The 15,687-nt window shown below is 36.2% G+C and overlaps 1 protein-coding gene across 3 annotated transcripts; it reads left to right on the top strand.

Moving 5' to 3' along the window:
• The first annotated feature begins 503 nt into the window (after positions 1–503).
• rbl2 (retinoblastoma-like 2 (p130)) lies at positions 504–14,683 on the top strand. 3 transcript variants are annotated; one of them, XM_060887551.1, is made up of 22 exons: positions 504–1,168; positions 2,460–2,590; positions 3,472–3,672; positions 4,037–4,101; positions 6,668–6,796; positions 6,960–7,120; positions 7,417–7,481; positions 7,831–8,002; positions 8,387–8,550; positions 8,859–8,971; positions 9,079–9,182; positions 9,579–9,716; positions 9,823–9,987; positions 10,359–10,452; positions 10,600–10,830; positions 11,043–11,299; positions 11,412–11,588; positions 11,679–11,750; positions 11,862–11,961; positions 12,918–13,141; positions 13,249–13,413; positions 13,550–14,683. In XM_060887551.1, the coding sequence occupies exons 1-22, from the start codon at positions 1,031–1,033 to the stop codon at positions 13,721–13,723; spliced, it is 3,240 nt and encodes a 1,079-aa protein (XP_060743534.1). In that variant the 5' UTR covers positions 504–1,030; the 3' UTR covers positions 13,724–14,683. The 3 variants fall into 3 exon arrangements, with proteins under 3 accessions (XP_060743534.1, XP_060743533.1, XP_060743535.1); XM_060887550.1 differs by having other exon boundaries at positions 507–1,168; positions 12,915–13,141; XM_060887552.1 differs by lacking the exons at positions 504–1,168; positions 2,460–2,590; positions 3,472–3,672; positions 4,037–4,101 and adding an exon at positions 5,767–5,885 and having other exon boundaries at positions 12,915–13,141.
• The last annotated feature ends 1,004 nt before the right edge of the window (positions 14,684–15,687 follow it).

Below are 15,687 nucleotides of genomic sequence, written 5' to 3' on the forward strand. Positions count from 1 at the left end.
GAATTAAAAAAATCAGTGACGTTTCAAACCAGTTCTGTTTTACGTTTTTAGTAACAATTCGATGCGCGAATTTGTTTGCGATTCTAATGCCGGGAACCTATATAATAATATAGTTATTATTATTAATTTGATTAATATATTATTAGAATTAGAAATCTCGGAGCTCTTGAAGGAAGCATGACATACTGCAAAACATTGACATTGTTATTTTGCGTTGAAAATATAATAATATATTAAATCAGTTATATATTACATTAGTTATATAAATAATAATAATAATATATTAAATTAGTTACATGATAATATATAGTAATTTAATTATTATATAATTAAAATTTGAATTCTCGGAGCTCTTGAAGGAAGCATATTGTAAAACATTGACATTGTGTGCTGTTTTGAAGTAAGGTGTCATTTTGCGTTGGAAATATAATAATATATTAAATCAGTTATATATTAAATTAGTTATATAATAAATATATAATAATATAATTATTATATTATGAGAATTAGAATTCTCGGAGCTCGTGAAGGAAGCATGATTTATAGCAAAACATTGACATTGTGTGCTTTTTTGAAGTAAAGTGTCATTTTGCATTGGAAATATAATCGTCGATTTAGATTCAAGTTTTTATTTGGCCGAATGTACAAAGTAGTCTGAAACCGTGAAATAGATCTTAGAGGTAAAAATTGTATTCGGTAAGTGAAAAGTGGGCGTTGAGAGCATTTCCGCGTCTTTCTACGTGTTGTGAATCGTGATACTATTTACGTCAACTCCACAGTCCTTCGGCTACGTGGTGCGTTAATGACGTACGTCCTTTACGTAAAGTAATATCTGTCTGTCAAAGGGCATTTAAATGGCTACAGTGTGCAGAAGTGTATAGCTACAGTCTGCGGTACAGCACTGAAACACTTCTGTTCGGGTTTAATTCACCTTCCGGCTCTGTAAATGACCTGTTTTAACTAGCTTTTAATAGCAGATCGCTCGTTTTAGACAGACAAAAACGTTCAGCTCGGTTTATAACACGTAAAAATGAACGAGGAAGAAGAGGCTGTGCAGAAAACAAGGCTGTCGTTTGAAGATCTGTGTCGAGCCCTGAATATGGACGAGGAGGCGAGTAACGGGGCATGGAGGAGCTACGAAAATATCAGCAAAAACTACACTTTAGAGGTGAGAGAGAGCTGTTTTGTGCTACCTCGGGCCCGGTGAGGACACGGTGAGGTATGGGCAGGTATCCTGGAGATCACGTGACTCATGTGTGGACATTTAAATGCATCTGTAGGGTTTATAGCCAAAACAAAGCACCAGGTTTGTGTAGCATGTTTACTAGTTGTTGATTTTAGATCTCCCTGTTCACACAGGCCTTATCTCTTACAACACACTGAGCTCTGAAATCATCAGCTTTTTAAATGATTACTGCTAAAAAAAAAAACCTGAATATGGAAAAATCCTACAAGTCACCTGAACTTTTGTAGCACAGTTCAAATAAATGACAAAGTAAAAAAAAGGATTATCTGAAATAGTATTTTAAATGCATTTCTTGAATGATTTTATCCACATTTCGATCTATATTTGACATAAATAATGTATAAGATAATAAGGTACATGATTAATAACTGTTTAAATTATGAATTAACCTCTTAAACTCACAGGACCTCATCTGGTGGTCCATGTTACACACAGAATATTTACCTTTTATCATTAGATTTAAAGATCAATTAGTTTAGATTAATTACATAATAATTAACCGTAGTTAATGATGAACATTTGTTATTATAAATTCTATTTATAAAGACTCTGTCTTTCTGTCTAATTATAATGTCAGCTATTTCTATATTATTGAGGTTTTTTCCACCTGGACTCTCATGGCATTTTATTGGAGACTGAAGCTCTTATATGTGGACTTATATTTTTGTCTTAAGTTCTATGTTTTTGTAAAAATGTATGTCTACATTTTTATGTACAACAACAACAACAATAATAATAATAATAATTATAATAATAATTATTATTATTATTATTAGTAGTAGTAGTAGTAGTAGTAGTATCATTATTATTATTATTATTATTATTATTATTATTAAAAAATTGTAATTGTAATTGTAAACAAATTGCTGTGGTGTAAGATGGAAAAAATAATTAAGTTTCATATAATAGCAAATTCTTTCATGTTTTATAAATTGTAATATAAAGTATAGTTTGTACTGATAATATTTTCTCTTATAATAGCACATTATGAATGCAAATGTGATCAAATAAAATGTTTATTGACTTGAAATCATCAACAATAACACCGAGGCCAAGGCCATTAACATTATGCAGGTTCTAATAATAATAATAATAATAATAATAATAATAATAATTATTATTATTATTATTATTATTATTATTACTTCTACTACATAATTATTACTTTTATCTCTTTTGTATCTCATTCTCTTTTTCTGTCTGCCTCTGTCAGGGTAGTGAACTTCACTGGTTGGCCTGTGCCCTTTATGTGGCCTGCAGGACGTCTGTGCCCACTGTTAGTAAAGGCACAGCTGAAGGCAATTATGTGTCCCTCACACGGATTCTCCGCTCTTCAGAACAGAGGTGTGTAACCCTTTATATGTGACACTGCACCCTGTGTTTCACTGATCACATGGGTCAGGGATCACTGAAAATCACTACATCCAGTTTTCTATATCCCTTCATCGAGCACTTCATCGTGCATTTAAGCATGGCACCAGAACAGGGATCTTGATAAGTGTTTAATCTGCAGTATTGAGTTTGGTTGAATGGGACACAAACACTTCTCACTCACTCACATTAAGTTTCAATAATCAGTTTATCATCGTAAAGGTTGTAGTATGGCAAATATGACATCATTCTTTAATTAAACGAAATTGTAATTGTTGACAAAATGCTGTGGTATAAGAGAAATAAAACATTTCAAGACATTCTAATATGGAAAAAATAATTAAGTTTCATATAATAGCACATTCTTTCATGTTTTATAAATTGTAATATAAAGTATAAAGTTTGTACTGATAATATTTTCTCTCATAATGCAAATGTGATCAAATAGAATGTTTATTCACTTGACATCAACAAAAATAACATCAATTATTGCCAAGGCCATTAACATTAGCAGTTTATTACATACATACATACATACATACATGCATACATGCATACATACATACATACATACATACATACATACATACATACTGTATGTTACCTATACGTCACCATGCCAGACATGCACTTTGTAAACAAATGTTTAAAATTGATTTTAGAAGAAGTTAAAACTAGAACTTATCTAAGGGTTCAACATCTTAAAATACTTTAGCAACAAAAACCTTTTGTTTGACAATTCAACAACACTATAAAGGTTGTCATCATGGTAATGTTACTGGTATATTTGAAATTGTAAATATGTACTTTTATTTTATTCACTTTTAAATGATTATCCTCTGTTCTACTTCTAGTTTGATCGAGTTTTTCAGCAAAATGCAGAAATGGCAGGATATGGCCAACCTGCCAAAGGAATTCCGGCAAAGCACAGAAAAGCTGGAGAGGAACTTCACTGTGACAGCTGTCATTTTTAAGAAATACGTCCCCATATTTAGGGACATATTTAAACCCCCTTCTGATGAACCGCCCAGAACACACAGAAGCAGGAAACAAAAGTAAGTCAATGTAAAAACTTTTACTATACCTAGTTACTGTACATGTGTATGAGGATCTAATGGGAATTAACCAGGAAATGCCAAAGGTCACTTGTTTAGTAGTTAATACAGTCATTTCATTTACTTAGACACTTTTTACATGTGAATGTACATTTACATGTTTAGAATGTTCTACTTTTTTTTTATCTCTAATATAAATGGTGATAAACTATCTCAGAGATAAACCATAAACATAACTAAGGACTTGACACCATGTGTTGTAAATGAAGTGTATAATTTTATAAAATATGTTCCTAGTCTGTCTCTGTGCCAAGCTATAAACCTTTAAGAAGCTTAAACTAATTGTTGTTTCCTGTGTCCTTAGACGACATCCCTGCACTGTGGCTGAGCTCTTCCATTTCTGCTGGGTCCTGTTCGTGCATGCAAAAGGTAAGATACATGACTCTACTCATACAGGCATTTTAGGTCACTTTTACACTTGCTTTTTTTCTGCATTTGGCAAAAGTGCAGTTTTATTTACAGCAGATCTTTAAGTCCAGGGGAAGATTGGCCGTGACTTTGACGTGGCGTGACCTGGGAAGGGTGGAGACAACTCAGTGTGTTTTAAGTTGGAAAAGTGTGAATATAAGTGCATCTCATGGTTTAGAGTTATTAGTAAGGTGATAGGGTTACTATATACTATAGGGTCCATCCACTGGACCTTTGGCTCTTGTTTACCTTGAGAGTTCGGTATGTTGTGCGGTGTGCTGTTTTCAGATCTGTGGTGCGAGCGTTTGCACTAAGTGCATTGCAAAAAAGGTAGGCTTGCAAACCTATACAAGAACGGCTCCTCATTTGCAGTACTCCTGCCCGATAACCTGCCATGCATCCAAAAAGTGCTGTTGTTTGCTGCTTGAGTGTAAGGAAAATAATAATCAAAAAACAATTAAATGATGAACATTGTGTTTACCATTTCAGAAACCTGCATGCACAAAAGTGACATATGGAATTGTGCAATCAGTCCATAGTTCTGAACGAATTCTACAACATAAATGCAAACCTGTGATAATGAGCCTTTCTGCCCAGATAAGACCAGAATTGTGCTGGGTGTAGCTGCAAGTATGCTGAAATACTATAAAAATGCTGTAAAAATAAAAGTACATGCATGGATTTGTCTGAAATATGAACCATGAAAGTCACAATAGTGATAAAGAGAAGAAAAGAAAAAGGTGTGAACTGAGGACGCAGAGAGGTAGTGTTTATTAAATATATTCTTAGGTAAAATCTCTTCAAGAGTAAAGGGTCATCAGCCATGGTGTAGTTAGAGCTTATTTCTATTGGATGATTTGCAAAAGACCTTGGCCACGTGACCACCAATCATTATTAGGGCCTGTGCCGGCTTGTCTGCATCAGCTACACGCCACAGGGGACTTACACACACACACACACACACACACACGCACGCACGCACACACACACACAGACACACACACACACACACACACACACACACACACACACACACACACGTACACACACTGCCTGATTGCATTCATTTTCTGTGACATCCTATGAAACAGACCACTTTGAGGGTGTCTGTAATGATTGTTTTGAATCATGAAATTGTAGTGAGGCTGATTTACAAGCATACACTCAGTAGAGAACGCATTCAAACCTTGAGTGTTTAAAGCCTTCAACCTTCGTTGTCTTATTACTCATCACAACTTGAGTTCATCACAACTTGTATAGCAGCTACAGTGAAACTAATAGAAATGATATTTTAAGTGTCGACATATACCTTGTTCTTTTAACGTTTAAGAAGTTTAAACTGTTCTAAATGAACTAAATGCAACGCTGTGTTGAATTATAAACCCATGCAACATGTTTAGCATAAAATCTAGCATGGAGTATGACATTAGAGAACAATAGATTTTGACAGCTGTGGAGAGAACAGCAGGGGGAAGAAAAGTAAGCATGCTGACTGAGACAATCATTTTCGGGCATGAGCAGCATGCACTGCTTATCATAGCAACCAGTGCAGATGACAAGTCAGGACTTGTCTGCATTTAAGTAGCCAATGGTTTCTGCAGGGCCAGTGGAGAAGTCTGTATTTTCCTCCTCTTTGCCTCTGTCTTTAGTTTAAATCTCCCTCATTCTGCATTTGCCATTTGCAGAATTCGTTTTTGCTGAAACTTTACTGTGCAGCTTTTTTTGTGGACTGCATTGAGGATCCTGTAAGTATATGTCATAGAACATGATGTGTGTTTGAACTTGGCTGTTAATGACATGTTAATAAGAATTTTCTCAAGCTTTCGGCTACAAGTAATATCGACGGTATTTTGGCACTAGAGTGTTGAGTTTAATTATAACACAATTCAATACTATTGTATTTGTATAGCATATTTAACAATGGATATTTTTATTTATTGAATAGTAGCTGATAAGAGGAACAGGTTTTGTTAAACAGCTTTATTATGAAGTGTTTCGAGCATGTTTCTCTATTGATATTATAGTTTCTTTACCTCATAAATACTGAGTCTCTCTGGAATGTGTCCAGTTGAGGGATACTGGTTTGGTGGTGTCATGGTCTAAATATTTATCATTTTTATCGCCAAGGCAAAGGGGATTGTTGTCTGGACCTGTGTATGTGAAGGTTCCTCTGGAAATCAATTAAACAGGAAGAAATAAATCTACTCCACACCGCTGAGCAAAGCAGCCTCTCTCCTGCAGACTTTTCCTGTTATGCAAGGCGATCAGGGTCCTGTCTGGCTGATATACAGCATGTCTGTGTGTGATATTGCTGTTTTAAAGTGCGTTGCAGGTCAGCTTGTCAGTGTTTGATTTGTGATAACAACAGCAGAGCTGGATAGTGGTTGCTTGAATTGTGCTATTCATAAGCTCACCCAGGTCAAATATTATGCTTAACTGACTAACCCTTGTATATATCCTAATCATTTTGTCTTGAGTAATTTCACACCTACCCTCCATTCTGTCTGTGTCCTGTTGCTTCCTGTAGGAAACTTCCCTATGATCAGTGACGACCTTGTGAACTCTTATCACCTGTTGCTGTGTGCACTTGACCTGGTTTACTCCAACTCTCTGTTGTGCTCCAGCCGTAAAGATCTACTCAACCCCAACTTCAAAGGTACAAACACATGTCCACACACACCACACACTTTACCAGAGAGAGAAATAGCATGAAATTACATCTGCCATATCAGCTGTGTACCTCACAACTGTGTGTGAGTCTCTTTCTCTATATCTTTGTGTGTGTGTGTGTGTGTGTGTGTGTTTGTGTGTGTAAACAGGCCTTTCAGAGGATTTTAGCAGTAAGGACTATAAACCAGGCACCAGCTCACTTTGCTTCATAGAGCAGCTGTGTGAACTGCATCATGGTGTGGTGCTCGATGCTAAAGGGGTAAAGGAACACTTCTGGAAGCCCTTCATCAAGAAACTCTTTGAACGCAAGGTGAGAAATCAAGAGCATCCAAAAAGATCAAATTACCACATGTACTTATCATCCTGGGATGATATACCTTACAAATGTGACAATAAACTGTAATAGTATACATATAATGATGTAACAAATGTGTATTTAACACTATGTTACAGTTAATAGATAATACCAGCATAAACCAGTATCACCTTAATGTATGTTTGAAAAATGTTTGAAAACTCTGTGACAGATTCAGTACTGAAAATCATGATATTGGTTTGTACAGTCACATTGTGGATTCTTATTTTACTTATTTCTATTCCTCACAGATTTTAAAGGGAAAGGAGGAGACGCTGACAGGATTCCTGGATCCTATTCATTTTGGAGACAGTCTGTAAGTCTTTGCAATAGGATTAGAGCTAATTAATAATTGTATTAGGTTTCCTGTATGCTAGGTATGTAACATAATCCCACCTCCTGTATCTGTATTTAAATCTAATGAATATTTGTATCTGTCTTTATCACACTTGAAGTGGGTGTGACCTAAATTGAAAAGGTTTTCTCTCTCTCTCTCTCTCTCTCTCTCTCTCTCTCTCTCTCTCTCTCTCTGTCTCTCTCTCTCTATGATGTTTTAACATTTGAACATTTGCACACACCCCTACTGCATGATCATGACACTTGCATGTGTGCGTGTGTGTGCATGTGTGTGTGTGTGTGTGTGTGTGTGTGTGTGTGTGTTTTAGTGCTTCTCTGAACCGGGCATATGAGGAGCATGTTCTGTCATCAGGTGCTCTAGATGAGAGGATATTTCTGGGTGACGGAAACAAAGAGGACATTGGTACACCAGGACCATATCTGTGTGAGGGGACAGAGAACCAGGACAGACCTCCCAGCATTCTGCACAAATCCCTCACTGTGAGACCCTGCATGTGAATTACACAAACTGCCAAAAAATGACAAGCTAAAATATGGCCAGTTTCTTTATATTTACTTTACATAACTGACCATAAAATGTTTATGTACTCAGCATGTTATGAATTAATAATTAAGTCAGTATTAAGTTGTTCATTGAGAAATAATAACTAATCATTATAATAAAACAATAAATAAAAATAACAAGCAAACAGTGTATAATAATAATAATAATAATAATAATAATAATAATAATAGATGAAATATTAAAAATCATGAACTGATTAAATAAAACACAGGTCTGCTGTAGGTTGTATGTATTGTGTGTATTCTTTATAAGATAAAAATAAGAACTAGTTGAGTTCTTGTAAAATGACTCCCTCGCAGGCATCAGCTCTAAAAGTGTCGACTCCACTGACGGGGAGGACGTACTTACAGGACAGTGCTTTTGGAACACCAGTGTCCACTGCAATGGAAGGCATCGCACGTCTGCACAGTCTACTGTCAGGACTCAAACACAGGCCGAGCCTGAGACTGAGAGACATGCTGAAGTAATTAACACAGCAAAAACACACAAACACACACATGTGCCCTCTATATTATACATCATTAACTGTTTGTTTACTATGTCATGGACGCTGGACATTTATTTCTGATTAATGAACAGAACATGGGAGTTAGAGTAGCAAATAGGATTTGCAATATTAGTCCAGGAAATACTTTCACTTACAAACAAAGTGAGACATTATAGCATTAAACAAGTCCTGTTATTGCCATGCTACGGAACTGGTTTTTTGAAACATTTAATGATATTTGTTAAGTATTTATTTAGAGTACATTATTTTATTCTTAAACCTAGGGCCTGTGCAAGAAACCCCAGTGAAGCTATAGCATCCAGACTGAGAGAGATGTCCGAGGTGTTCCTTCAGAGCTACGAAGCCAAGGGAGAGGAAAACCAAGGCCTAGCAAGAGGTTTTAAACTCTACCATGTTACAACCATTTCACAATATTTAACATAAAGTTTAGTGCATTTATTCGTAACAAGTCTATACATATATGTATATTTTCATACGTTGCAGATATTGCTGTAAAATACTTTTGCCTAGCTGAGGCACTGTATTATAAAACACTGGAGGGCATCATTGACCAGGAGAAGAGGAGACTGGGTGACAATGACCTCTCTGTAAGATTTCACCCGTTCATATATGTTTATTTTGTTGGTAATGATTTAGATAAAAGTTTGTTTAAGTAACAATATTCTGTGAATTACTTAGCATAAACCAATGATGTACTACTGCATGAACAAACCATTAACAGTGTAAAAGTCGGTTAACACACGTTTATTGACATTTGTTTCAACAAAATACGACACACACGAATTTGCACAAAGTACTGAAAATTATTGTTACTGAACATTGGGTGAAGGTGGAAATATTTAAAACCTCAATTCTGAGGTTTACCAACCAGTTAAACACCACAAACATGTTCCTTAAGTTGTTGACTCAGGTCAGTTGGGGATTTGTGGGCTTTACAATGTTTAAGTAGTTATGTTTAACTGAGTGGAAAATGTCTTTTTCAGTCTATTCTAGAGCAGGACATATTCCATCGTTCACTGATAGCCTGTTGTCTAGAGATTGTCATCTTCTCTTACCATCCACCTGGTGAGTTCCAGTGGGTTCTACAGACCTTTGACATTCCCCCTTACCACTTTTATAAGGTGAGTCAATACAAACCAGTACAGTGCAGTAATGTTTATTTCCAGTTCAGAGGTACATATCTGAATGGATTTATCTCAATCTTTCTCATTCTCTTCCACTCATTAGGTGATCGAGGTGCTGGTTCGGGCGGAAGAAGGTCTCGTCAGGGAGGTGGTGAAGCATCTGAACCATGTGGAGGAGCAGGTGCTGGAGAGCCTGGCCTGGAAAGAGAGTTCCCCACTCTGGGAGAGCATTAAAGGGGCCAAAAACCATGTGCCTTCCTGTCAGGAGGTGAGACTGAGCACCTGTTTCTAACCATGCTTTCTTGAAAATGAAAATTTCTGGCCCAGATATTTAAGACACACTAAGCTGACAATAATTTGAAATAAATAACTTTAAATAAATGTTCTAAATGTTCTAATAATCTATTAATGTATCACATAAATCGCATGTAGAAAAAAGAAAGAAAACAGTGTTTGAAGTTCACTTTCAAATTGTTATTGCTAAAAAGTTTTACTTGTAACAAAAGTGATATTTTTGGCCATTTTCAGCCCCAAAATTCTGTGTACTGCTAATGAATAGCTAATTTATATTTGTCTTATACGCATTTCATGTCTGATGATGTAATTACAATCATTTCTATTTGTGTACATGTATGTTAGGTCATTCCTCCTCAGTACCTAGAGGATGGATCTGGCAACCTTCACACCCCTAAAACTAATGAGATCAGTGCTAATACTGCAGGATCAGGAAAAGGTACAGGCTTGTGGGACAAATGACACACTAAAGACACTCAGTGTAACAGTATACTCTGTACTTGCAGAACAAATGTTGAAACATTAAGTCACTTATTGAGTTTGTTTGCTTCTGTACAATATATTTTAATCCTGTTGCTCCCTCCAGGAGTGGCCTCCGCTTCCACAACTCTCCATGAACGCTACAGTACCCCACCCACAGGTACAGCACGCAGGCGCCTCTTTGTGGATTCGGAGATGACCTCTGACCCTCCTGCATCAACGCGGGTCAGCCAGCCCTCATTGGTCAGCACTATACCACCAGGCCAGACCGTGGTCACTATGGCAACAGCTACTGTTACTGCTAACAATGGACAGACCGTTACAATACCTGTGCAAGGTGCAGTGAAGTATTCAAGTGTTTCTTTGGATGGATGATGTGCTAATAATAGATATAATAATTAAGTACTATTCTAATAAGATACCATTATGAGCCAATTTTGATAAAGTGGGGTATTTTTTGTTCTTGTCAGATGTTTGTTTTAATTTGTTTTTCAATTACAAACATAATAAGTCATTAGGCTGAAAACTAAAATGATCTCCTCTCTGCAGGGATAGCCAATGAGAATGGGGGCATCACTTTTATCCCGGTGCAAGTGAGCGTGACGGGGCAGAGTGGACCAGGACTACAGCCTCTTACCGCCCAGGCTCTGACTGGCTCACTGAACACCCAACAGCTGACGACCACCATGCCTGCTGGCACTACTCACACCAGCCCTACAGCCAGCAAGCAGGCCAAGATGAGCCCTCAGCAGGGGACACCAAACAGAGTGCAGAGAACAGGCTCCCTCTGTCTGTTCTTCCGCAAGGTGAGCAAGGACGTCAAGGTTGATTTCGCTGATAATATAATAACCTAATTACTCGCTAAACAACTGAGGTTAGATAAATTTATAACAAGTGCTTTTTGGGCCTGTGTATCAGGTGTACCACCTGGCCAGCGTACGTCTCCGAGACCTGTGTGTGAAGCTGGACATCAGTACAGATCTGCGCAGGAAGATCTGGACCTGCTTTGAGTATTCGCTGGTACACTGCACAGAGCTCATGATGAATCGCCACCTCGACCAGCTGCTCATGTGTGCCATCTATGTCATAGCTAAGGTGAGGGAGAAAAAGAAAAGATGTTTTTTTTTACAGATGTTTTTTCTTGCTGTTTTCCTTTACACAGTCTGTTACTTGTGTGTTGAACAGGTGACTAAAGAGGATAAATCCTTCCAGAACATCATGAAGTGTTACAGATCTCAACCTCAGGCCAGCAGCAGTGTAAGCACAGTGTCGCTGGACAACATAATATATACTGTAAAGCCAGTGTTGGTAATGATGACAGGGAAAATGATGATGATGATGATGATGATGATGATGATGCTGTTCCAGGTTTACAGGACTGTTCTGATATCAGGACGAAAGACAGACCACTCAGGCAACAGTGACAACATCAGACAGAACTCTCCATCCGATGGAGGGCCTAAACAAGGTACACACAAACACATACACACACACACACACACACACACACACACACACACACACACAATTTTATCCATATAGCCATCACTATATAAACATCTTTATATGTTGAATATGTAGCTAATGTTTCTGATGATTTTATAGCAATGCATAAATTTATCTAACATAAAATATAGATACAATCCTTTTAATAATTATAAAAATATAAAATATTTACATAATTACACATGAAGGTATGTATGTAGTTATGGCATGTTTAAGTGCAAATAAATAGACATACATTGGATGACACAATTTTTTTTTTCCAAGATTGTAGTCATTTAGAATTTAGCAGTAAGGAAAATAAATGGTGTGAAATAAAAATTAAAATCAATTAAACCTATTTACAAAAATAATGTTTTGTCTTTTTATTTTGTCATTTTATGTATTTATTCTTAAACATTTACATTTACATTTACATTTACAGCATTTGGCAGACGCCCTTATCCAGAGCGACGTACATAAGTGCTTAAATCTCTAACATTGAATACATTAATGCTGGATCACTAAGTTACATACTTAAGATACCATGAGTTTAAAACATTTGTTCAAAGTTACAATGAAAGTGTCAAAGGTGTGTTTTTTGTTTTTGTTTTTTTTTTTTAAATGCAAAAGATAATGAAAGAAGTGCTAGTTGAAGTGTTTCCTGAATAAGTAGGTCTTCAACCGCCGCTTGAAAATAGCCAGTGAAAACATAACATAACCTCTATATATGATTCCTTTGATTCAGATTGTTATATTATATTATATTATATTATATTATATTATATTATATTATATTATATTATATTATATGTTATGAGTGTACTTTGAGTAAAATTCTTAAATGTGTTATTTTGATTCTCCTCTTCTAAATGAATCTGCGCATTCATGGTCATTCAACCTGAATGAAATTAAGAGCATTTTGCTTGTCTTCCGCAGCAGCAACGAGCGGAAACAGCAGTCCCGTGTCGATGCGCTCCAGTAGCACACTGCCTGTTCCTCAACCCAGCAGTGCTTCCTCTACACCCACTCGCACACCCGGCGTATTGCCAGAGCAGGAGGAGGAGGAGGAGCAGGGGGATCTCATTTGTTTCTACAACCAAGTCTACATCAAACAGATCAAACTGTTTGCACTGCGCTACTCCTCCAGCTCTCCTAAAGCAGGGGTGGGAGCTGCTTTTTGTTTGTGTTTTGTCTGATTCTATGAGACCGTTCTTTTTAACATTCCTTCAAGAAGTAATATAATTCTCTCTACAATTTCTTATTTGTGTAGGTAGAGACCCCACCTCTGTGTCCATATCCTTCACTCCGAATTGGTTCACCGCGCAGAGTCCTCCTTTCTCACAACCACTCCATCTACATCTCTCCCCATAAGTCTGAAAGTCCACTGACCCCCAGAGACAAAATCTTCTATTATGTCAGCTCAAGTCCCTCAAATGTAAAGCATCACACTGACACGTGAAAACACTTAATAATTCGTGCATATTTTTATCCTTTATGTCTTGTGATTTCTGTAACATTTACAAATACCTTTACCTACTAAGTTAATTCATCCTGCTCTGATTCTGTCTCAGCGGCTGCGGGAGATTAACAGTATGCTCCGAACTGGAGAGACGCCCACTAAGAAGCGCAGCATGGCCCTGGAGGAGGAGCAGCAGTCTCCTGCTAAGAGATTGTGCCAGGAGAACCACAGCGCTTTCTTCCGCCGCCTGCAGGATGTCGCCAATGACCGCAACAACTCCCATTAAAGCAAACAGCACCATATCGCCCACGTATAAAGATAATGTATCAAAATAAATTTCAGGAAATGTCCAGTGCAAGAAAGTGCACACAGTCATACGCCAACACTTGAGCATGAGCATGGTACAGATACCAACACAGTGCAAGAAAACTTACATTTATCCAAAAGCTTCTTCTGCACTAAGAGCTTTTGGCTTCCAAATACAAGCAGATCATTTCCTCTATATTAATGTACCAATTATCAGCTTTTTTTAATACCATTTACAAAGTACACAAATGCCTACAAATGTAGGTGTTTATAATTTGATACCTTTTTGAATCTAACTAAATATCAATGCTTTAGATAAGTTTCATATCAAATGTTTTAAAAAAAAAGATTATGTACTTAATAATGGATTTGTGAGCAAATCTTGCCTTGCGTTTGACATTTTTCTGGCTTTTAAGAAAAGAATATTTTCATAAAAGAAAAATTTATTATGTATAGTGACAACAGTTCCTGGTTTCTTAATTTATTAAGAAATGATTGTGAACTCTTTTATATATCCTGAAGCAGTGTTGTTTTTTTTTCTGTGTATTTGTGATTTCTATAGCTAATATATTTATGCCATTTTTCTAACTTTAGTTAGAGAGATATCAGTTAGAGACAACTGACATTTTAATAGAATAAACATTTTAATGTAATATTTATTATTCCTTTGTGCTGCATGTACATGATAACTGTTCTGTACCCTTATCATTTATTTTCTTACATTTATTCTGTCATTTTTAGTGATAAATATGTTTTTGCTTGGTCTAAAATGTGGCATCACTGCAATGTGTGTATTGTTAAAGGACAGTCCCATTTCTAGTAAGTGCCTTTTCTATTTTTGACATTCATGGACTTTGTATGTACAGCTAAAATAGAGCTGATGTTAGATGTTCACTCACCTGTCATTAATTAAATTAAAGGAACCACACTGACTCATGAAGGTGCTTCAAATTTGTTTACTGCTTTACATGAAGTCTTAAGATCCAGTCACAAATGTGTGAACTGTAATACAAGGATAAATATGTCCTCCATTGAGTATCACCACTAGATGGGGTCCTACTCTTCACTATTGGTTCAATGCTTCAACAGATCTACATGCAAATAAAGTAGATGCTTACATTTTGGCACAGAGTTGCAAAGCATTGGTGCGTGGGGTTTCAGCAGATTAAGCTGCAGGGAGAAATCCCCTACTGGGTTAGAGTACACAACAAACCTACAGCAGTGGTCAGAGACTAGAGCATGATTTACACTGTGCATGTAAACAAATCATAAGAAAACCTCTATCATTTCACTCAAATATAACTACAATTATATGATCATATAATTGTGTGTTTGTTAGTGTATGTATTAAGAGTAACAGACCTTTTAATAATTCAATACAGTAATAAATGTATTTTAAAACATTGCTTATATACATTTCTACACAATATGTTGCTTATCTTAGGTGTGTACTGCTTTTTTAAGGAGGTACAGTGTTTTGGTGTGGGTTGCCTTATGGAAAACAACATAATGGAGATACTAAATATTTCATTATTTCTGTCACTGCTGAAACAGAGGGACCTATTGTATTAATAGTGTTTAACATCTTGTATATTATATCTGGAATTTATAGTGTTATCCCAGGTTTTTGGACTTCTCTTTAATCTGGCTTATGTTCTTTTGAAATGTTCTTCCCTTTATTGGCATATGAGATTTAATTAGAATAGAATTGGACTTTCCCACAATTTCTACATTAATAGTCCAATTCATTATGATCTAATTTATCCTCACTATTATAGGAATATATAGTAATAGCCAAAGTATTTTTGTTAGTGATATCACCATGCAAATGGAATAAAAATACCCTCCTGATCTTCTGTTGTCAGATCCAGAAATATGAAAGAAGTGAATCCTTCAATATCTATTTTTCTAAATAACAATTTTAAAAGCAACATTCAAACAATA

Source organism: Tachysurus vachellii, chromosome 14 (assembly GCF_030014155.1).
Source record: "Tachysurus vachellii isolate PV-2020 chromosome 14, HZAU_Pvac_v1, whole genome shotgun sequence".
Classification (NCBI taxonomy): Eukaryota; Metazoa; Chordata; class Actinopteri; order Siluriformes; family Bagridae; genus Tachysurus; species Tachysurus vachellii.

Bases quoted from the DNA above. Each gene is read 5' to 3' on its own strand.
- rbl2 (XM_060887550.1), top strand. From the start codon at position 1,031: ATGAACGAGGAAGAAGAGGCTGTGCAGAAAACAAGGCTGTCGTTTGAA. The intron at 3,673-4,036 runs GTAAGTCAATGT...CTGTGTCCTTAG, and splicing joins CACAGAAGCAGGAAACAAAA to ACGACATCCCTGCACTGTGG. The intron at 13,142-13,248 runs GTGGGAGCTGCT...TTATTTGTGTAG, and splicing joins CCAGCTCTCCTAAAGCAGGG to GTAGAGACCCCACCTCTGTG.